General features: G+C 44.5%; 1 protein-coding gene across 2 annotated transcripts in view; it reads right to left on the bottom strand.

Moving 5' to 3' along the window:
• SASH1 (SAM and SH3 domain containing 1) overlaps window positions 1–24543 on the bottom strand; it is a 155813-nt gene that overhangs the window by 46166 nt on the left and 85104 nt on the right. For both annotated transcript variants that reach the window (XM_087817676.1, XM_087817677.1), the window contains 4 exons: window positions 19267–19307; window positions 17505–17591; window positions 15130–15242; window positions 10778–10879 (listed from right to left, as the gene is read on the bottom strand). In XM_087817676.1, coding sequence (XP_087673802.1) covers window positions 10778–10879; window positions 15130–15242; window positions 17505–17591; window positions 19267–19307 — 343 coding nt within the window. The remainder of the gene's footprint in view (window positions 1–10777; window positions 10880–15129; window positions 15243–17504; window positions 17592–19266; window positions 19308–24543) is intronic.

Here is a 24543-nt window from a genome sequence, read left to right as displayed (position 1 = left end):
TCTTCACTCTGTAAAACTTTGGAAGATGTTTCTGCTTGAGATTATGCCACCCTGCCCACAGGCTGGAGAACGCTGCTGTTCATATAAAAGGGGAGTTAAGGTAAGAAAGAAGGTGGGAAGGCAGTCAACAGCTCTGGAGGTCCCTCTGGTAAGAGAGGGGTAAGTGTTACCTAAAGCAAGTCTATGGTGTCAGGCACACTGGAGGCTCCAGCAAAACACCAAACCCACTCATTCCCGAGGGCACTGGATTCTCACGCAGTCCATGGAAAAAGGATGATTCTGAACGGGGCTGCCAACTGGGGCAATTACACATGCGTTTGAGACTCCAGTTGCTGGAGCTGATGGAAGGTTTCATCCCAGAAGTGGTAAGTCTCCTGTGGGACGGGGTGGTGTTCGTAAGGTCACATTACTTTCACAGCATCTTGGACTGATTGATGGGTCAGGCATGATGACTTCTTGGACAGAGCTGCCAAACAACCTTGCCTAGGCGCACGGCGGTGTAGAAATTGAACGGAAGGAGCCACATGGCAAGGGAGGGAGGGTGCAGATCCCAGTTCTTTTCCTCAGATCAGAATGTAGTTACCAGATCGACGCGGTCACCTGCTAAAGCTGGAGGCAGGTGGGCCGATGACATTTCCTGGAGTCTACAGCCTTAACGTAATTCTCCTTGTTTGTAGAATCAATAATAAGCAAGTTTACTTCAACTGGATTGCTTCAATAAGCTAACTTACTTTCAAATAATAGAAATCTAGGCTGAATCCTTAGAAAAGGAATCAGAATGAGAGAGGTTGTTTGTGGTTACCTAACTGCAAAACTATCAGGTCTGTGATGACTGCTGAAAACTGAACCACAAAATATCCTTCACAATGCACAAAATGAGCAACAGCCCCCCCAAATACATATACTGTATATAAATGAAAACTAGTGAAAGTAGTCTACCAAGAGCCACCAAACAAGGAAAGAAACATAAGCGAAAACATTAAACTTTAAAACTCCATGATCAAGGTAAGAAACAAAGTCCTGAAGAACAGTGGAAAAGGGCCTCACTTCTCTAATAGCCAGATGGGTGGGGATCTTGAGAATTATTTCATATACCCTCAAATCTGGAAGGAAGCAAACTGTGCGGCCTTTTTTAAAAAAAAATCTTTTCTGATCTAGGAACAGTGAGAATTACTTCAAGAGAGTAATGAGTGAAAAGGAGGAAAGGCTGATCCTGATTGAAATAAAGTCTCTAGAAATTCACCAGGAACTGCAGAAATGAATTAAGGCAGGCTGGCTATGTCCTGCCCATCCCCCTAGCCCTAAACTAAGCAGCTTGAATCATGAAACAGTTCGTTTAACAAAATCTCAGGTGAGAGAAAGCAGAGCCCAGGTGTCCCAGTGAGCTTTCCTCCTTCCCTGGCCATTACTCCATGCTATAGCAGTAACAAACATAAATGGACCACAAAATAAAGCCCTCCACTGGAGCTTGGAAGAAAGAAAAACAATCTATTGTCAGATAACATGGCAAAAAGGTCAGAAAAGCAGTCCTCAGTATATCAGCACAGATAGAAAATCTGATCCAAGTCACGCAGGCATGAAAGGCATGACAACTATTCAAGCGAACTAGAGCAAGGAGGAAAGAAAAACAGAAAAACTCGAAGACCTTATCTTTTGATCCCACCCCTCTATCACAAAAAATATAATTTGAGGAATGGAAAGAAATTCCTAACAGTTGTTTCACTATAAAATAATTTAATGAGAACGTAAATTCAATGAAATGAGACCTCAAAGGCAAGATGACTATATATTTAAAAATTGCAGTCATGAGAAAATAGAGAACCAAAAGAACCAATTACAGCCAATTTCACTTAAATTTGTAAATAAGAGTGAGCAAAAAATAGTATCTAGAAGTCAAAATACAGATACAGAAGAAAGCTGGATTATTTAAATCCGCTTTCTCCTATGACCCAAGTTTGAAGATGTACCCAGCTCTTTACCTAGGCTTTGGCCTGCTGCTCCCTCTGTCTGACACACGTTCCTCCCACGTCTCCTGGTGAGCTCTTACAGGTTTCAGCCACCTTCTCCGGGAAGGCTTCCACCCTTCCTTGCCCCCCTCCCAGGGGCGTAATGGGCTTTCCCTGTGTACTTACTGCACTACATAGAAATATCCCAGTTAACACCCCACTCACACTATCCATGTGTGTATCTCTTCTTAAACACAAGCTCCCTGTGTATAGGGACCGGCATGTCGTAGGTACTGAATCAATGTACAAATAAAAGAATGTTTAAGATGACATTCTTTCACCTACACTCTGGATCAGAAGTGCAAGGTAAGAAGTGTCCTGTTAGGAGCTAAACATGCAATGCTGTTAGCATTATACTAGTAATAGTACAGTCAACATTAGGACATCAGAGGGTGCGGGCTGGTACAAAGAGGGAAAGGAACAGGGATAGAGAAGAGACCAAGGGGATGCTTCTACAGAAATTATTTTGCGAATAATTTGAATGTGGTTGCTAAAATACTGCTTTTCAAATGAATGTCACTGTCTGATGACTGACTATAGTGCTAAGTTTTGATATAACGGGTAACTGTGGTGACTTAAAATTCAAATGGACCCGAAAGGGACGGGCAGGCTCTGATTTCAATAAGTTACCTTAGGTCGGGGAGGCCCTTAGTCAGGATCCTACTCATGAACCACAATAGGGCTTGGGTATCTCTCCAACCCATCCATTATCTAAGATTTGTCATTAGGGCAAATGATTTAAGGACGAATTAACATGTGATGAATCAACAGCATTAAACAAGTGATCAGAATCCTCTCCTACTGCCAACCTCCCTGAGGTAGACTCCCAAGAGCAAAGTAAGAAATTGGCATTGCAAATCTACATGCCAAACCTTAATCCAGATTCTGTTACAAACATGTGCACTTAGATACAATCAGCTAGCAGGGGAAATGCGGTATATCCCGTTTGCTATTCGGGTACTAGGTTGAACAAATGAAATTGCCGTTTTTATAGTTCAAAAGCTAGTATCTCCAGTTTCACATGGCCCAACCTACTATGAGAAACAACAGACCAGAGTATATCAAAAGCTACCTAAAATTAAAAATTTTTCAAAAATAGGTTCCCTCAGCCCTGGCCAGTGTGGCTCAGTGGTTAGAGTGTGCCACACACTGAAGAGTCTCAGGTTCGATTCCCCATCAAGGGCATGTACCTGGGTTTTGGGTTCACTCCCTGCCCCTAGCCGGGGCAAGGGTGAGAGGCAACCAGTTGATGTGTCTCTCTCATGGACGTTTCCCTCCCTCTGTCCCTCTCCCCCTCCACTATCTCTGAAAGGCAATGGGAAGAATATCCTCATGTGAGGATTAAAAAAAGAAAAGCTGCCCTCAGATTACGTAGTGCCTGAGTATTTTGTCATTACTTATTTTTGTTCGTGTGGCCTTTGGTATGTGGAGGAGGGACTGCAGGCAGCACTCTCAACTCCCTTTAACTGTACAAACCAGGGGAGACACAGATGTACCTGGTTTGCCAGGTGCAAAGAGCCAAATTTCCAGTTATTTCCAGGGCTGCCCTGAGAGTGCCCTGCAACATACCAGGTATGGAAGCCCAGACCCACCCTCAATGAGACCGACCGCATTATTAGCACTAGATGACCCTAGATTATTTCAGTACAATTAACAGCAGATTCTTTCCAAACAGCACTCCTGAGGACAAATGTGCTTCCTGAAGTCGTACCAGCCCCATCCCTAAACCTGCTTACACAACACCACCTTCTGAAACGAAATAAACTGATTATGTGATCGGTGAAAGCATAACCAAGTAACATGCACCATTCGCATTAAGCTTCTGACAACTCTAGCCTATCTGCTGTTAAGTATGAGCTTTGCTACCATGCTAATGCCATGTACAAAGCAGCACTTTTACGGAATAACAGTTACGGGAAAGGTAGAATATCTTCACGTGGCCTAACAGAAGCCAGTACTCATTGGGTCCTTTGTGCCATTTTATCGCATCCTTGCAACAGCCATATGGCATAAATACACTTGTTGCTGTTTTCCAGATGGGGAAACAGAGGCACAAAGAGATGACACATTTTGCCCACAGATGCAGAGTTAACAGACGGCAGAGCAGGGATCTGAACCCGACCTCTGACTCAAGTCCGTGAGCTTAACCAGCCCCTCGCCTGCCCTTACTGGACAAACGCCTGGCTCTCCCGAGGCCAGAGCCGCCTTCTCGTCGAACTCTGCTTAAATATGATGATCCTAAAGACTCACCACAAACACAGGCCCCAAACTTTGGCCCTTGTCCCAGGGCGAAGGCTGGGAATGGGAGGGTGGTATGGAATACATGACAAGTCAGCTAAGCAGTGCTTCTCAGCCAGCTTATAGCCAGTTAGAACAAATTCATTTTTCTCAGAAGGCTTGGCTGTGTATATTGTTCTGGTGGAATGATTCTGCCTCGCACTCTCACCATAAGCTGCAGGTCAAAAGACTCATTACTTTTACTCTTCTAAAGAGAACTTTAATACCCCCTTATTTCACTATCATTTTAGTATCAAAATCACTTTTATTAAAATTAAGAGTAGTATTTCCTCCTGTACATTCCTACCCAGCCGATTTTTTTTTTTTTTAATTATAGAAAGTATCCGTTGAAGTCTGAGTAATCCCCTGAAGGCTTCAAGTATGCATTAAAAACCAGAATCAATAAAAGTTACTTTTAACATAGCTGCATTTAGAAAGATTGAGAAAAGTCATTATTAGAGCCCAATGTAGCAAAGCGTAGTATAAAGAACTGCTGACCTCTGTCCCACAGACACAGGATAGAAGTGCCCTCTGACAAATTATTGCTAGGTCATATTTCTCTCTTTCTCCTGGTCATGTTACAAGTCAAATGAGTAAAGCTTTTTCTCTGTTCAAGAAATAAAGAGGCAGCTCTGGTCTGTATGGCTCAGTTGGATGAGTGTCATGCTGTGCACCAAGAGGTCAGCAGTTCAATTCCTGGTTAGGGCACATGCCTGGGTTGCAGGCTCAATCCCCAGGAGGGGGCGTACAGAAGGCGACCCATGATGTTTCTCTCTCTCCCTCTCCCTTCCCCCTCTAAAATCAATAAAAACATATTTTAAAAGTTATTTTTTTAAAAAAGAAAGAGCCCAGCCGGGCGTGGCTCAGAGGTTGAGCATCGACCTAGGATCCAGGCAATCAGGGTTCGATTCCCGGTCAGGGCACATGCCCGGGTTGCAGGCTCGATCAATGACTCTCTCATCATTGATGTTTCTATCTCTCTCTCTCCCTCTCCCTTCCCTCTCTGAAATCAATAAAGATACATTTAAAAAAAAATTAAAATAAAAGAAGAGCCAGAGCATACCTCTAACCACCCTGAGTTTAATCCTAGCTAATGTAACCATCACAGCTTCAACAAGCAGAACCATTTTCTAGCCCCAAACAAAACTGACCTCCCCTATTGGAATCCCTTGAAGCTGAAACCCATAACATAAGAGCTATGGAAAATATATTCTCTAGCAAAAGAGATATTTTTTAAAAACCATTAAAAAGTTTATTCAGAAATGTAAGCAATTTTTATGTAAATTTACCCTCTTCAATTTTCTTACAAAACACGATTAATGTAAGAGCCTAAAAGTAGAAAGAAGGTCAACCGTTTTCGTGGAGATACCTTTGCTGAACCTGTAATGCCAACTCTAACACTGTGGTGCATACGTGAATCTTCCCATAAGTTATACAACCAGTAAATATTCACTCAAAGTCAGCAAGAATATGAATACCACATATTTTTTCATTTGCTGAGAATATCTACGGTGGAAGAAAATTTTGTATATTCATCATGTGTTGTCATTTTTAAAAAGTCTTCATTAGGGATCAGATGTCCCTGAATGGAGAAAGCTAATGTTTTTTGGTTTGTATTTTCTTTTGATACCTTTGAAATATAAAAATAAAACTTCTGATAAGTTTTATTTTATGGACATTGTCTAGAAGTTCACCCTAGTAAAAGACACATAATCAAAATAAACACATTAAGAATAGCCAATCTTTTCAAAATCCAGTTCAGCCCAGAACATCTAACAAGCGCACTGTGGACACAGGGACAACCCGCAGAGAAGCAGAAGGACACACCACTCTGCTCCCCAAGGGGCACCCTGTGAGCACCAGTTCTGTTCTCCACAGTCTCTAGTAAGTGACTGAACCGCTAGCTTTTTCTTTGGCCGTAACAGAAACTGAGACATTCACTATAAAAACCACCAAAAAAGTAATTTTGTGGCAGGCTCTCCTGGCTTTCAGCTAGTTATCTCTTAGGAAGTTCTAGGTTAGATTAGGCTATGGTTAGGTTAGGTTAGATTAGGCTATGGCAAGCTTTCCTACCAAAACACTGAGCTGAAACCTCTCGCTTATAGACAACGGCTGCTATCGAGGCAGGTGAAACGACTCCCTAAGCCTAAGTAAAATCTGTCAGCCAGCAAGACACAAGTTTATGGTTTATAATTTTAGAAAGCCCCCAAAGGTTTAACAATCCTGCATTATGCCACCCAAAACACCTCATATATGGGGATATTTTAGTTGAGACTTTGAAAATCCTCAATCAAGGAAACCCTTAAAATAGTACTTTGTAAAAAGTGGGAGAAGTGGCTGCCTGGTGTTCTCTCTGTTACCCAAAACTTTAAACATAGTTCATTCAATCCCATGGCTCCCCTGTATCTCAAACCAGGTTAGTGGCAAAGATGTATTTAGAGCTGGAATGAAAGGCTATAAAGAGATGCACACATGGACTAAGGTATTATTATAACACTGCAGTTATGATACTATTATAGCATCCTTCCCATAGGTCTTTTCCAACGCTGAATTTCCCCAAATGCAAAAGTGATCAGTTATGAAAGGGCTCGCTTTACAAAATAACTCAGTCACAAAATATTTCACCACGGTTGCTTCCTCTTACCGAAGAGGTCCAGCTACACACACACAATTCCAATTTTTTCTGGAGCATATTTCAGATAAAGTGAAACAACTGAACGGGACCAAAATAGATGTTTGCTGTTGGCCTCTCACAGTTTTAGTGCTTTACTGGCCTTACTGATGCTTCAGTCTTTTTCTTTAGAAGTTTTATGTTTTAAAAGATAATTTAAATAGCATCATGATAAAATAATTTACAATTTGACATTTTTTGGAAAGCTAGTTTCCCACTGCACGTATTTTCATTAGTATTTAAGCACCAGGTACAGATCACCAACTCTTAAGTACCAATTCTGTAGAAACACAAAAACTATGATTTACTAAAACTTATGCCTTGAGAAAAACAAAAGTATAAACCCCAAAGATGGAGAGCACAATTTCTTCAAGCATTTTCTTAACCAGAAGGTAAACTGAACCTCAAGCAAGGCACAACGCTGAAAGCTTAAAATGAGAACTCTTATAACCTTCTCCCTGCGGGGTGCAAATGAAAACAAAATCTACCAAAATAAAATGAAAAAAATATTAAAATAACCTTTCAGATATTTAACAAGGAATCAAGTGAAGTGCTCGACCAGAGATTCTTTTTTTAACAACTCGAACACTCACAACAGAAGTTTATTATTAATGAAAAGCAGCAGAGAACCGATTCTCTTCTGGCAAAGAGAAAGCTATTTTTCATTTCCCTTGGTAACTATCTTTAGTACTTTACCCTCTTGGAAACCAGGAATGTGAACATGGATTTATTGTGAAGCAACACGCAATTATCTCATGCCAGTTATGGGGGTGGGGGAGCCTATGAAATCCATGCAAATAAAATCCTAAAGCGGGACGGACATCAATATAGGCATTGAGGTCTGGTGACAAAGGCCTTATGATCCCCGAAACTTCATGGCCTGGGCATTCCCAACTACGGCCAGTGGGCTATTTACATCTCAGTGCAGAAAAGAATTGATAGAAAACTGAAAAAACTCTGACTCTCCCACAAAAGATAATCACAGCGCCTAACCCATGACGGCCGCAGTAGGACACAGGGGGAATTATCCGAAATTAATTACTCTGCTATCAGGCAAATCTCGAATAATTGAGAAGGAATACTTTGGATGGAGTTTCTTGCTGAGTTTCCACAAAAACACAGGACAGACTAAGATCAGGGTAAGTGGGGTGAGTGTCATGTGCACCAGGATTATAATCAAGTTCAAGCAAACTTCAGTGCCAATGGTAGATGGCTGTAGTAAAGAACAGCGTGACTGGAAGTGGCCAGAGGTGTCTGCAGAAAGTCAGCCAGCAAAATACACGAGGTAAATCATATGGCTTCAGAAAACTCTCCCCATTGCTGAGTAGCCTGTCTCTACAGTAGCCTGTCTATTTAACAAGGAATCAAAAGTCTTCCAAATTAATCATCTTTTGGGGAGTTTTTCCCTACATCCCTCAGCATAAAGGGAAATCACCCTTTAGAGCGTCTGGAAGATGGTGCTGAGCTGGAGGGAGCACATGGTATTCCCGGCCCTCTGTCCCACTAGGACCTGCTGGCTTTATTTCTGAGCCATCAATGAAGAAACAGTTCCCTAAAAAGCTAATAGTGGAAGTGTGCACATGGCATCTTGAGTCCATGTGGGGGCATTTCAACCTCTGCCCTGAGGTGTGTGTACGCCACGTCAGGGCAGGCCTGTCCCTTTTGCCTTCATTTCACCTTTGGGCCCCGAATGTCTAGCACTATGCCTGGTACCCAGCAAGCACTTTGTAGCTGTCCCCTAAAGGAGCCAAGAACTGCACAAGGAATGAAACGTGCACCCTTTAACAAGAACCCATTTCATTCTGACAGTTTGTATCAGGTGATGGTTCTGATTCACCCCCTGAAAGGAATCAATAAACCAATACTTAATAATGCTCTTGTAGCAGCTCGTTCAAAATACTCAATTTATAGTAACTTCTTCCTAAAGGAGACCAGCCTCTCTCCTGGCCATCTCAGTGTGGGGTTTTCCAAGAGTCCTGGTTCTCTGAATGGACAGTCTTATCACCCCTCCCTTGACTCAGATGCTGTTAACCAGGACAGTGCGCAGTGAGTCTCATGCTAAAGGACCCACTGCGGCCAGTCCAGTCTTTGTGTTCTTCCCGAGCTCAGTCTGACTCACATCGGTCCTGAGTTACTGTACTTTTTCTTCACAATTCCTTAGGTTCATGATTTATATTTATACTGTTAGTCTTTGTGAGTTGGGGATAAGGGACCCCAAAAGGCACACTGAAAACCACGGGAGTGGTTCTTTTGATGACCTCGTAGTCCCAGGACACGCTGCAGGCTAGCGTCTAACACATTTATTATCATAAATGGCAACGTCTCGGTCTCTTTCACCCAAGAGCCACCCAGGCAAGGCTTCCAAATTAATCATCTTTTAGGGAGTTTTCTTAGCTGCCATGGAAATCTGGTGCTTGATTCCAGAAATCATGGAACAGAAGGTAGCAGGAGAGTTCTATTTATTTCCGATAAGCCCTCATCTGTTGCTTAGATGCAAACAAAGGCAAAGGCCGAGCCTGTAGTTGCAAAACGTAAAACAGGTTCTAAAGCAGCCAGGAAGGATGAACATTCAACTATAACTCTGTTCACTGAACATTTTCACACATGCTGCATGCGCTGCACACTGAGCTAGGCACTCAATGGAGACTCAGTAACACAGCACGCCGTGCTCGCTCGGGGAGCTCAGTGTCCTAGGAGGTGGAAATGCATAGTAAGTCCCGGGAAGCTAGGGTAACTTTCAGCTTCATGTGTAAAGCTAGTTTTGCAAAAAGCACAGAACAGGAGGCAATCAGCTATAGGTGAGGAAGTTTAAGGAAGTTTCAGAGGAGGTGGGAGGGGGCTTCACCTTGCAGGATGCATAGATTTTTCACCCAGAACAAATGGAAGGAATGCATTTTAGGCAGAGGGAATTGCATGAATGAAATCAGAGAGTGTGGAAATACATGCAGGGTCCAATGTGGCTGGAGTGGAGACTATTGGGGGAGGAGGTGACAGATGAGAGCGGAGGAATTGATTAAAGCAAGATCACATCCCGTCTTGAGTGTGCCAAAAATTTTGGAATGTGTCTGACAGAACCGGAAAACAGTCAGGCTTTTTTCAAAACACAGGATTGCAAGAAAAGAGGTATGTTTTAGAAATATGACTGGCTGTATAGAGCCCAGATAGAAGACAAGAGGCTGAAGACAAGAAGGTACAGTTGCTTCCAGATTTTAAGGAGCAGATGACCTAACAAACTAAACTACTCCATAACAGAAGACTTCATGGTTTGATGACGACACATGAAACGTAGGCTTGAAACTCTGGAATTTTACTTCCTAGTTTAGGAAGCAATATTTTGGTCACATTAAAATAGCATGAAAAAGAGACATCCAAAATAGAAAATAAAAAGTAAAAATCTCTGTTCACAGATGACATAATCTTATTTGTAGAAAGCCCTAAAGATTCAACAACCCCCCCGACATACACAAAAATTGTTAAATAAACAAATTTAGCAAAGTTGCAGGATACAAAGTCAACATGCAAAAATCAGTTCCATTTTTATACAGTAGCACTGAACAATTCACAAAGGAAGTAAGAAAAAAATTTCACTTATAACAGCATCAGTGGTTGAGCATCAACCCATGAACCAGGAGGTGACAGTTCAATTCCCAGTCAAGGCACAAGCCTATGTTTTAGGCTAGATCGCCAGTAAGGGGCGCGCAGGAGGCAGCCGATCAATGACTCTCTCATCACTGATGTTTCTCTCTCTCTCTCTCCTTCTCCCTGAAATCAATAAAAACATATTTAAAAGAAAAAAAAATGCTCCAAGAGAAAGCAAACTTACATTGCAGTTTGATGAGCCATCAAATGTGGGGTAAGAACCTTCTGGCCAGTCGGCAGAGTCCAAGGCAGCTGACTGCCGGTGCTGGGCCTCATACTCCTTGAGCTGCCACGAGAGGAAATAGAAGATTGAGATGGAAATAATGGCCAGTGCTGTCTACCAAGCAGCAGAGAGGACACTGGCACCTTCTTGGTGCCACTGTTGGTGACAAAGTGCCAGCCAAAGACAAGCTTCTCAAAACCAGAAGACCTGTGGGTTTTCATCTAAATTAAACCAACAGACACACCGACTCTTTGAACTGTCTTCTGTATCCCAAAAAGAACCTTGATGTCCCCCCTCCAACATCAACACTCATCTTTCACAGTTCAACTTAAGTTCTCAAACAAGACTTGTCTGTAGTCCGGCCTCTGAATTACCTCTCTTTGTAGAAGACACAGTGCGGTGGTAGACTATGAACATTTGAGCAAAACCAAGATGGAAGCCTGAAATTGATTTTTAAAAATCACTCGCTTTTCTTGTTCTAAATGGTTTCCAGTTGCCATTTCAATGTTATTACCCACTAAATACACTGGGATTTATTGGAGACCCTTGTGGATGAGAGGACAAGAAAGGGATCCAGAACATGTGCAGAGACATTTAAAGCCAGCGTTCAGAAACTAGGTTTCTACTTTTTTGAAAAACACAGAAAGACAAGTGAAACAGTATAGAAAATTAGCAAATTTAACATGGTAGAATTAGATGAAGGATCTTTCAACATGGCAAATGTAAGTTCCACATGTGTTTTCATAAAATGCGTAGAAGTTTAACTCTGTATATAATAGAATGAAGTCACTGTATTAAAATTCTACTATGAAGCAGTTTTTATATATGATTTTAAGACACTGACCAACTCATGTTCCATGAATAAAGCCACCATCAACCAGAAACATTGGGCCTGACAGCGCAGGAGATGGTGTCACACTGCCCTCAATCACTGGGACTGTGGATACGGCAATGCCACTGAACTGACAATGTCCTTCCAGCACCTTTCCAAAGCATTACTCTACTATGAAATTCTTTTCTGTGCACATGTGACAGGAGATGGACCAGAAGGAGGCAGACAGTGTTTATTAATGGGCAAGAGCTTAGCTACGGAACCAAACACTGGCGGAGGGCCCTTGGACAAATTATTAACCCCTCCGAGCCTCAGCTCCTCCATCAGAAAAATGGGGATGACACTAAGTCCATCTCACAAGATTGTACCTGAATTAAGATATTACAGCAAAGCTCTTAGCACACTGCACCTAATGCTATTATTATAGCATTATTATCACTCTGTGGTTTCAGAGAAATGAGAGCTCGAAGCTTGCTTGCATCCACTCTGGGTATTTGCACTTCTGCTATTAGGGGTACTAATCTCATTTTAATCTTTCTAGTACTTTAGGGCATTAGTATTGTTCTAATCTTTGTAGTACGTTTACATTATATACTAGAATGCTCTTTCCTTCCAGACATACTGGTGTCTGTGTTGCTACATTCTCACTGTGTTATTGGAACAGCAGCCCGCTGAGCAATGGGGTCATCACTTGTTTCCTCCAGGTCTATGCTCTGCTTTTATACTCAACCTTAGCTCTGACTCCTAGGAGCCACTAAATAAGCTTCCCCTTCAAAAACAAGTCAAATTCCTAATTAATCAATCATAAACAGGATTCATGTTTTTCTTCTGCTATCTGTCCATTCCATCATTTACTTTGGGGCCCAAGAGCACCTGTATTTCTTCTGACACAGATTTAAATCTGTGCTGTATCCAAATTTGCCACTTATTTTTATAATTAACCTAAGTGTAACAGGCTATGTGTTTTATTAGAGGTCCTATTACAAAACTCAATCTCTAAAATTTATAAAGTACATTTTACCACCTGGTTTTATTTATATAATTATATTCTGACATTCCATTCTGCTCCAGAAGAAGTTTTGATTTAAATATAATTTTATAAAGGAAAGGCAACAGATAATTTCTTTTTTTAAAAAAATGTCTTTACTGATTCGAGAGAGAAGGGAGAGGGAGAGAGAAACATCAATGATGAGAGAGTCATTGATCGGCTGCCTCCTGCACGCCTCCGGCTGGGGACCGAGCCCACAACCCGGGCATGTGCCCTGACCGGGAATCAAACCTTGATCTCCTGGATCCTAGGTTGATGCTCAACCGCTGAGCTACACCAGCCGGGCGCCAACTAATAATTTCATTTGAGAATATAAGTACTTTAAAGCACATTTATAGAGTTTTAGTTGAATTCCCAAGTTTTTAGAATAATGACATTTTAATGTGTGCATGACAGTGTCTCCGTCTGAGGAGGAAATATTCCCTCACATCCTATTTTTCCTAGTCTCATAGTTTTCTTATACTTGAAGTCTATGACATAATTCTTGGAGAGAATGGCCATCTTTAGTAGAGTAATGCTTATTCTATCTTAAAGACCTTTAGGGAGAGATATTCTAAAATGTTCCCATTTCTAAGAGTGCTTATTGTAAAGAACATTTGTGTTATATCGCCTCTAAATCCCCTCCAGCTGCAATTTTAACTCATTTCCTTTTATTCTGCCCTCAGTTGAGATTAAAACAAAATAAAACACTCTTCAGTACCTCCTGAAGATGTACTGTTTAATAATCCCTCATATACTTGAGAAAAGTGATTAAACTCTTTTCTGCTGCTCTGAGATAAATCCTTTCCGATTTTACCCCATGGGACCTATTAAAAGAGAACCTCAATCACTTTGTGGCTCTCCATGAGCCTCCTAATTGTCCACATCACGTGACTGATGTTCAGTAGCTGCTACAAGGAAACAGTTCAAAACCGTCTTCAGGTTCCCAGTTTACAGTGTTATACCAGATGCCCGCATTCCCTTTATGAAACTGTTCACCTATCCCGTGCTCTGGAGAGCTATCCATGCGTGGCTGACAAGGAGCCGTCTCCCCAGAGATGCCCAGAAGACTGCTCCCTGCTCCCCATCAGTCTGCAGCCTCTTTTTCTCTGGCAGGACAAGTTCTATAATGTAATTCACCTTCCAGGGTTCCCTACTCCAAGGAAATCAGGCTGAGGCCAGGCTTCTCCTGAAATCCCATCTCTGTCCAGCTTCTCTACCTCTCCGGCTTCCCTCTCTCACTTAGAAGTTTCTCCTGAAAGCTTTCCTTCGATAAATCATGTGTATAAGAATCGTCTCAGCTCGGGTTCTAGGAACCTGATGTAAACGCCGGCATTAAGACAAGTTCCCAATGCCAAACGTCATTGGGTCAGTGACAAACATCAAGGACTTAACTATTTCCTATAGACAGTTCCCCCAGTTAAAATGTCAATGGACATATGTCTCTACGATACAGCTCCATCACTGCTGACATCTTCACACCAAAACAACAGTGTTCCCTTTCATCCAAAGCTTTCAAGTGAGTTTATTTCATACTCTCCCATCCTCACTCACACACCATAAAAACTACCCAGATAAATGAATAACCTGTGGTTTCCAACTGTTTCATGGGCTTTCTAAACTCTCCAGAACTAATCCAAGATTTGACCCTACACTTACCTGCCAAGAGCTATGCATGCTCTTAAAATGAGCACCTGGAAGTTGTGTTATTTAGAATACACCAATTATCTAGATCCCCCTAAACAATTTTTTTTTTTTTTTTTTACTAATGAGCTTGATTTCCTTAAAGCACATATATTGAGTACCTATCAAAAACTATTAGAAAACATTTGAAATTCCACTAGATTTGATGAAACTATCCAGTTATTCAGTTAATAAAATATAAAAAAACATAAGTGAAGCTGCTCTTTTTAAATTACACACTCAAAAAAATATACCCACTGTGAGTTGTTTCATAAACTTCATTCTGTTCAAACGCTAGTGCAGCTTACAGCGGTGTTTCTGATGCTGGCTCCTTGCAGCCCTTCCACTTTGATCTTGGTTTCTTTTGCTAACTGGGTTTTCAGGGATATGAATCATGGCCACAGTGCGAACATATCCATCACTGAGATGGAATTCATATAAACAAAGCATCGTGGACCAACCTGTCTCATTGGAACATAGCCGAAATTTTCCCCAATACAAAAGTGTACTGGGGGATACACCCAGCTCCAAACGGCACACGGACAAACGTCTCTCCTGATGCTGGGTGATTCTATCAGGATCAAAGTCTACGCATGGTCTTCATGCAGCAGGAGAAACACCCCCCTGATGTGCTGGAGGTCTAGGTATTTTTTAAAATTGATTTTAGAGAGAGCAAGGGGGAGGGGTGCAGACCAAACATCGGTTTACAGGGGCCCGACCCTCTGGGAGTGGGAGGAGGCCCTCAGGCAGTGAACCGAGCAGCGCGCTCACCCTCGCCAGCGCTTCCTCGATGGTGATCATCTTCTCTTTCACCATCATCATCAGCTGGATCCTCTCCTCGTCGCTCATCGTTATCTCGCTCGCAACGTAGCCCACGTCTTCTCCTAAGGATTAAAGACAGACGTCACCAGGAACGAACACACGAAAAGACCCACGCCACAACGCCCACCGTGAAAGCCCCCCACCGGGCCCGAGGCTGAATGCGGGCGCGGTGGGCAGGGGACGGCACGGGCCACGCTGCAGGAAGCCAGGGAGCCCTTGTCATCGGGAAACTGGCACCAAGAACGCGTGGGCGGTGCCACGAAATGACGCCTCCAAAAGGATCGGGGCGTCTGTGACGGAGGATCTGGTGGAGGAGTTTGGGAAGAAATCCCACGGACCACAAGTAGGAGGTGGGCAGAGACCTAATTAGAAAACCCAGAAAGAGCAGACGGGCATCCGAGGCTCCTTCGCCTGAGGGTTCCCTATGCCCTTCCATCGTGACTATGAATGAGAGGAAAATACTTTGGGAAAGAGTGGGAGGGATGCCTCTGCTGTGACAGAGAGAGGCCACAGAGCCAGCTGCCGTGCGGCCTGGGAAGCCCCGGATTCCTGCTGGGCTATCTGACTGTCGTTCCTCGGGGGATGGGTGCAAATACCTAAAACCATGCACATGAGCTGAAGCACTGGGTCCCTGGGAGGAAGGTGCTGCCTACGGATCTATCCGAAAGTGTCACCGGCATAAACGTTTCCAAACTGCGAGAGGAACTCAACTTCCAGCTCGAAACCAAAGGCAGCCAGGACCGCGGAGGGAAGCAGAATCCCGTTAGGTTTCCTTGAAAGAGTTTTCCCGGGAAGTGAAGAGCCTGCCGGCGCCGCCACCATCTGTGAGCCACGCTGGCCTGCGCGCCTCTGCTCAGCGCCCGGGAAAGCGGCTGTCATGGGCACACTGGGAACGAGCCCTCGTCTAGCCCCTCATCTTTCTCCCTCTGCCCTGTCTTCCCCCCACATACCTCACCAGCTTCGGGGTCATTAGGATGCTCGGCTACGGCTTAATTCGCCCTTGGTGTCCAGGGACGGAGGAAGAGAGGCGGGCTGCGCACTTGCAGGAGCCCCTCAGCCCGGACCTACCTCGCAATTTCAGTTCCCCTGTGCTTCCCTAACCTCATTTCCATCCCGTAATCCATCAGTCCAGAACCACCACTCAGGTTCCCTCCGCCGCTCGCCTCCTTGCCCGGGAAGAGTAACAGTGTGCCGGGCGAGGGGGGAGCCTGCTGGGGTGATTCATTTTCCCATCTGTGTCACCTCCAGGGGGTGGAGGGGGTGGCGGCGAGTTGGCTGGGTTTTAAAATAAATCCACTAGAGCTGGTTAACTGCCCGCTCCCTCCCTCCATCCCTGTCTCTCTTGCTCTTTTCTCTTCCTTTCTAAATGAGACGCTGTTAGGATCCAAGGTCTACTTTGAATCGCAAGTGACTCTGGGCGTGCACCAGAGGAAAAGCTGAGAATGTTTAAGAATAACTCTCTTTACGCAGGACGGATCTAAAAAATAACGCCTGAAGTTGCCAGAGAAGCCAGGTGGCTGCTGGCGTGCACGGTGCCTGCGTCCGCTTTTCTCCTTTCCGTGTGTAGGAAGAAGTGGAAAAGCCTTTGGAACAGGGCGGGACACTGAGACGCTATCAAAGGAATCAAGCAATGTCGCCGGTGAGCAACTAAAAATGTGCGTCCAATGCTAACCTTAGTCAGCAGGGCTGGAGGCTGGAAGTGGCTCCTTTCCAGTCGCCCTCTGGATGCCAGGGGGGAAGCATAAATTATGTAAGCGGGCCTCAAAGGGATGGCATATTTACCTCCTACATAAACAACAACAAAGACACAGCCAGGAGGGCAGAGCTCCCTTCACAAAGCAGCCCGGGCAAATTCCCATGATGTCAGACCATTAGATAGGGTTTCCAGGGCAACCACCTAGTAACTGTCCCTCCGCCGACCAGCATCAAAAGTTCAGGAGGTGGCTAAGGCCCCAAGTGATGGGGCGGGAGGAAGGTCCCAAACTAACAAATGCTAGGCCCTTTGAGGATAGGCCTTCCTGAGGTTGGTGTGTGGAGAAAACCAAAACTTGCTCTTTGCTGTCAGATCTACGGGGGCGGGGAAGGGGCTGTGGGGATAGCCTGCCAACTCTTGCTGTTCTGTTTCCTTTGATTTAAAAAAAAAAAAAAATCCCCACTGGGACAAAGTAATGACAGGAATGTCAGAGAGCTGAACATTTCGGGGGGGGGGGGGGGGCACATGCGATGAGTTAGTCTAACTTGCAGCAACCGTTTAGATTAGAGACCCAGGCTTCTTAACACTCCAGCGCGAAAAGGCCCTACTGTGGGAGGCTGGGTTTCCGTACCTTTTGAAGTCTGTCTCATTATGGCTTTCTGGCTCTTTCGGAAGTTCTGCCAGAAATACTTATTTCTCTTCTTCCAATCTCCTTTTCCTTGAAAGAAAGACACAAGCAATAAATTCATTAATAACAAAAGTAGCCTCGTCCTCATAATTCAAAGCTTGTAAGAATACTTTGATTAAGCAGTTTTTCTCTTTCAGCTTGTGGAAAGAGACTTGGAAATGCCTATAAAGTTGCTGAAAAGAAATGCAAATCTCCTGGTAGCGAGCGATGCGGCAGAAGGGATGAGACAGGAGCAAACATCAAACAGGCAGGCAGAGCACACATCCTTACAGTCGCTTTGATGTCTGTTTAACGAGTGTGTCTAATTCTGCCTCGTCCTGTGGGACAGCCCCCACCCCCTCCGGTCTCAGCTACAACTTCTCAACCAAACCACAAACAGGATACTTTACGAGGTTTACTTTGTGGTTATTCTTGTTGCTGATCTACCCTCGATTTATCTCTGTGAGCCCAGATTTCATGGAGAGCACAGCTGGCACGTCCTGCGAACGCGGATCCGCAGGGCAGGGTCCCCGGGCCGGGGGCTGCCCCACGCCGTTTCCCGAAGGCACGGAGCTCGCGTGCGCCTAGCGATGCTTGGGGCAGGGTTCTCAGCTCTCTGGCATCAGGTACCTGGTGACCTTCCTACAGCTCGGCCAGGGCACAATGGCAAGAAAAGCGGACAGCTCCCAGCGGGTCCCCCTCCCTCCGCTCCTTCCCAGACCAACACGAGTGACTTTCGAGTGAGAACAAATTGTCATAGCTACACATTTTTAGTATCTGGGAAGGTGCTGGTCATCAATAATATGTAATAACTTTTAAAAAACAAAGAGAAACGAGGGCAATCTGGAATGTAAAGTAATTCTTTGACTGTAAACTATACACCCATTTTAATGTTTCTGAAATGAAGGTATGGCTTAAAAAATAAATGGTGACAGCTAACGTTTACGTAGCACTCACTATACCCAGGCACGTTGCCATCTCACTTAATACTCACAATGAACATATGATGTATCATTGTTCCCATTTAGTAGGTGAGAAAACTGAGACGCAGAGAGGCAAGGGGTCTGCCCAAAAGTCATTATTTAGTTGGCAGAGTCAAGATTCAAATCCAAATCAAAGCCTGATTTGCGCATTCATGCTCTTAATCACAATTACTTTGCCAGGCTCCCTCTGACCCAAACAGAAAAGATGTTACTGAATCAAGAGTAGATTTTATAATCAAGGAAATATAAAATCTGTAAAACCTTCATTGTGCATACTCTTTGATTCAAAAGTCCCAAATCAAAGGATTTATCATGATCAAGGATGGGCTCAAAGATTTTTAGAGTAGCACCATTTCTCTGTGATAGAGGAAAAATCCTGGAAACTAAATGTTCAGCAAAGAAGCGACTGGTCGATTAAATTATGGCACATCCACTACGGCAGATTCTCATGCAGACGTAAGAATTTTACTGTAAGGAATACCCAGTCATGTGGGGAAATGCTCAGGACAAAGTCAATTGAAAAAAGTTGTAAAATAATCTAGAATACAATTGCAACTATGTGGTGTTTTTTAACCCATACAAATACAGTATAAAAAAAACAGAGGAAAGTTGTGTATCAATATCTTAACAGTGCTTATTTCAGGGTGGAAGGTGTCTGTGGTTTTTGTGTTTTCGGGTATTTATGTATTCTACAAAGTATTAAAAGTATTTTAAATAGATAAACCTAGAAAAGTGGTACTGACCTACAGCGCTGTCTTCCGAGTTGGACTTGTGAAGAGAGTTCCTAGAAAAGAAAAACAAGCCTGATTACAGGGGGCCCTGCCTTCGTAGGAGAACTGACAACCCCCTCAATAGGTTGAGCCGCCTCAATACTACTTAGCTGAGCCAGCAACGTTTTTATATGGTATTTACCAATGGCCTTTTCTAGCCAGGGACTGCCTTTCTAGAAACACACTCACGGACCATTTGTCAACATTTATTAAAGACTCACTCCAGGGTAAGACCTCTATTAAATGAAGGGGACGGACTTCCCTAGGTGAGAGCTGAAGTACCTTCCATTTCTGTGAACTATTAACTACCCATTAGATTACCGCCATTGAGAAGTCTCTTGTGTAAACGGGGAAAAGGCGGCAAATAATAAGGAAAATATAGACCTAGGATCACAAATGCCACTCAGACCAGGAGGTAAGTAAGCTGTAGGAGAAACAGTCGGGGGAGTAGGGACCCCCCCAAGCAACAGGAGGCTGGGTGCCCCAAAGAGAGAAGGCAGCCAGCATGTAGGTCCTCCAGCCGGTAGCTGCCAATTGGCAAGTGCACTGTGCATCTCGCTAGATCTTCCAATGTTCAAATTAAAGCCAGAAATCTGCATTTTTTTAAAAATGAGAGCTCCACATTTTTAAGTGATGGCAAATAACGCAATGTTTTAAAAGATGTGGGCATCAGATTTGGCCCACGCCCTGCCCCGGCCTGGCTGCCAGTTTGCTGATAGAGATGAACCCAAACAACCTGAAATGTGAACACAGACACAAACCAGGCAGTTAAGCATTTCTCCAGCAAACTCACAGACTTACAATCCTTTCATTGTTTACATCCACTTTCTTCCAATTATCACACATTTTGAATAATTTATCCTCAGGTTTGCACTTTGGATTGTGTTTGTTTTGCAAGAGATGCTTCTGCTAGACTTCCCTAGGGTGCCAGCAGATGGCACTGGAGACCCTTTATTCAGCTTGCCGTGGCCAGCTGGGACCTTATTTATGAAATTTCACAAGTTCACAATCTAAATACTGGCCAAAGAATAGCAAGCACTGTTTCATAAGCATGAGGCTACCCAACTCATCAATTTGCAAAGGGGGGAAAAATGGCACCACATGAAGTTTAATTTGGACGCAGTGAACTGTCCCTGCAAACAGAAGCTGGCAGAGCAGCGACACGAAATGCCATCTCCTTTCTCCTTGAGACTGATTATAAAACTCATCCAGCAGGAGCAAAAATCAGTGATGTAACCAAATTCCAAATTTGGATGGCAGCAGGTGGAAGGGGTCATTTACTGATGTCCTGGTGGAAGAAATTAATGCTCAGAAGTCAGTTCCAAAGGCCTCCTAGTAATTCATCCTTCCAGCCAGACGCCAAGGCCTGGAAACGGCAGCTCTGGAAGCAGGTCGTCAGGCCTTTTCGGCCCATCACTTTCACTGCCAAAGGGGTAAAAAAGGGTGGGAACTTCAGCATGGAGCCCGATGGCTAGGAAGCAATGGTAATATTCTGCTGCTCTTTGAAAACCTATTTAAGCATTTATCATCGAGTTCAGCTACAACTATGAGGCTCCAAAACAGCAGTGTTTACATTTCCCCTTCAGATCCTAAACTACTTTAGCCCTCAATGAAGGCCTAAAGAAAATTCCTAAGGAACTTATCAATTAGGTTTTTTAAAAAACTTAAGAAAAAGAACCCCCCGAAGTGAACCAATTCCTTGTCCCACTCAGTGTTTAGCAAATTCGAGGTTAATCTGCTTCCTCCCTTTGTTTTCTTTCCTTCATCCATTTATTCCCTCCTTCAATAAATATTTACCCGGCCCCCATTAAGGTCTGGCATCCTCTGGGGCACTGAGAACAGTGGTAAACAAGACTGGTAAGATCCCAATTCTCTTGGCACTGGGATGGGGGAGAGAAGCAAGGGGGGTGCAGATTCAGAAGTGGGGAGAATTCTGGATGGGACAGATAGAGAAGGGCTCTCGGGAGAGGTGGCAGCTGAGCAGAGACCTCAATGGTGTGCTGACATGCCATGCAGTCCCGCGCGAAGGGAGGACGCGGTCGGGGAGAGCAGAGGAGGGCAGCGAGGGGAGAGCAGTCTGGCTGCGTGAGCTTGAGGAGCTCATGGAACATCTCTGGGGACGCGGGGGAGACCGTGGGCTGTATGACACTGGAGTTCCAGGGAGTTGCTGAGGGCTGGAGACAGGGATTTGGAAGGCGCTTGCACCTTGAGAGCTAGGAGACCGACTGAACACAAGGGAGAGAAGCTGTCGGAGGGCGGAGCTCAGGGCCCTCCGATTTTTGGGGCCAGGAGGAGATGGAGCAGGCAGTGGACGGAGGGGGAGCGGTCAGTGGGGAGCAGGGAGAGCAGGGGAGCGCCTTTTACCTTTCCCAAGCAGGACAGCATTAAAATCAATTCCACACAAATTGTATCACTGCCTCAAACGTCACACAGGGTACATTTCGGCTGCTCTATGTTCTTTCCTACTGAGGCTATCGCTCCACGGTGGAGAGGCTCCTAAGACCACAGGGAAGGGGAAACCAGCACAGGTCAAGATGAAACTCTTGTCATTTGTATAGAATTCCGCCTCTTAAGGAGAAGGCTCTCACCGACCCTCCTGTCACAGAGCAGGATCCTCCCGGAGCTGGGGAGGGGTGAGCTGCCCAAGACACAGCCGGGCAAGCGCGGGGCTGGGTGCAGAAGGCCTGGCTCCGACTCCCCCGGTCAACGCCCTGCCCACGTCACCGCACCGCTCCTTCGCGTGACAGAAATTCATGTATTACACACAGGCCCTGTCCTTGGGTAAATTACTGCAGTGACACCCAGAAGAACGTGCGGAGACAGCGCACGAATGCGAACACGGCCCACGGGTTTATTAGGACGACGTGTTCCGACGACACGTCTCAGGATTTGGTCGAGTTGCAATGGCGGGATCCTCTGTGTGACTGTTGAAGGAAAGGGGGCCAATTTGGCTCCAACTCATTTTTCTTTCTCTATTTATATACAAACAGCCTAAGGGGCCTCCGGGCAAAGACGACTCTCGCCCGGCTGCACACTCAGCCTGGCACACCAGGAGAGCGGAGCGAACGCCACGTGCAAAGGAATTCCTCAAATAGATTCACGTCTTATTTTGATGGACTGTCCAGAAACTTCATTATAACCAAACAAAAACAATAAGAAAAACTGTCATAACTCAATTTCTAAGAAAGGAACATATGTTATGTGTTACTGGAAAACCTATACTTAGGGGATTTTTAAGGTTCTTTATCTTGAGTCTCGGGAAACACGCTTCTCCATTACTTCTTTCCTGCTGAAATCTCAATCAGGGCTTTTGCGGTGTCTGGGTCTTTTCCTGCATCGTCCCAGGCCTGCCAAGGAGGTCCCCAAAGCCAGCAGCATTTGCCTCAGGACGTAGGAAAGGACTGAGACCCCTGTGCTACTAAATTGTATGTGTAGAGGGGGAGGAAGGTAAGAGAGTTGAGGGGATTTTTAGTAGTTAATAATTTCTTTTTCTCTATGACTTACTTAAACATAACTACTCACATTCATATTTTACACATTTAGTGACAAATCATTTTGTGTTAAATGGGTAACTCCTTAATTTGATATTTCTGATTATCCTTTGGGTATCAAAGATATTTTTCATCCTAGGAGCATCTCTCTTCTATTTAATAGAAATATGTATGAAACAAATTCCTGTTCTCTTATCTACTGTCTAAAAATTCAATGGTCAGTCCCTTTCTCAGGACCAGGACCAGGGTGAGGCAAGAGACACAGAGCGTCCACAGTGTGGGAGGTGCTCGCTCTCAGGGTCAAGTGCCACCTTAAATCCTGCGCCCCATGTGCCAGCTTCCCTCCCTCCCCCACCCCCATTCCCCCTAGGGATTGAGTCCTTCCCAACCAATAGCTGCTGGATTTCATAGGTAGGACAGAATTTAGCTTTGCAAATACAGTGGCTTGAATTGAAAGTAATTCTATTGCCAAAACCTGGCATATTGTTAGAACTCCCTGGTGTTTAGTATCAATGACAACATTGGTGACATTCTGTCTCTGGTGAAAACAACCCCACAGAGGCCTTTTCTTTCATTTCACAGTCTATTCCCAGCCTGTACTTTCTGGCTTTTGTTACAAGGTCACCTTCATAAATGATCAAGGCAGGTAGGTGTCTGAAGCACCAAGTCCAAGGCAACAGTCTGACACAGCACAGGCTCGGTGCTCACACACTCAGGTGCCAGGCACACGAATCTAAGCCATGCTTCTTTTTATGTGAAGTAATGGTGATAAAAACAGAACCTACCTTAATAACCCAATAACCTGCTAGACTATTTATTAGGAGCATCACATGAGACAATGAATGTAAAGAGCTGAGCACAGTGCCTGGCACTTGCTACATTCCCCATAAATGTGACCTCATCTAACCAATCTCTAGAGACTGCCGCTATGCATCTCCTAGGCCCCAGCAGTTTCTGAGTCACCAAGGTTCCTCCCCCCCCCCTTTTTTTTTAACATTAACTTCCCTCAAATAATTTGGGTGGATATAATAATTCCTCTTCTCAGTCGTCCTTATACAAGTAATTCATGTTTTTCTTAGAATTAAAAAAGCCACACACACCAATGACTGACCATGAGGTCAACAGAGAGTTGGTATCTACACATGAATAACATCATCTCAGATGTTTCCTAAAGCCCATTATCCTGGAAGCTGCCCCGCACAACGGCTCCAAATGTGGGTTCTGGAATCCAACCACCCGGCTTCAAAGCCCAGCTCTACCCTTTACTAACCGGTAACTTCTGACAAGTGACTCAGACCCGCTGAATCCCAGTTTCCTGCTACGCAAAAGAGAGAGGTTTTCTAGAGGTTTCGGTCAAGTACGACTTGTAGAGTATCTAGAACAAGCCTGTACAGGCTGAGCCACAACAAAAAGCCAGGGATTATAATCGCTGACCTTGCCTTTCAGCTTCCCCTATGGAGTCAAGTCTCCCAAGTCCTTCTCAAAATGCACTTCAGTTTCTCAACATGGACGGGGCTGGTTCTCCGGCACCTGGGGATGGCAGACAAGCCCTCGGGGTCGAGCACAGGCTCTGCCCCCGTTGAATCTGAAACTCCTTCCCAGAGGTGCACTGAAAGGGATTTGTGTCCTTTCGCTCACCATCCCGTAACTGGTACCGCAAGTTAATGATGCAGGACACTGGCGGTTTAAGAGTTTCAGGCCTGAAAAGCATCCAAGAGCTACCTCTCCACACCGGAGGCCCACGGCCTGGTTGTGTCCA

Source organism: Miniopterus natalensis, chromosome 5, assembly GCF_054644295.1.
Source record: "Miniopterus natalensis isolate mMinNat1 chromosome 5, mMinNat1.hap1, whole genome shotgun sequence".
In the NCBI taxonomy this organism is placed as follows: Eukaryota; Metazoa; Chordata; class Mammalia; order Chiroptera; family Miniopteridae; genus Miniopterus; species Miniopterus natalensis.
This window is presented reverse-complemented; position numbering and strand designations above follow the sequence as displayed.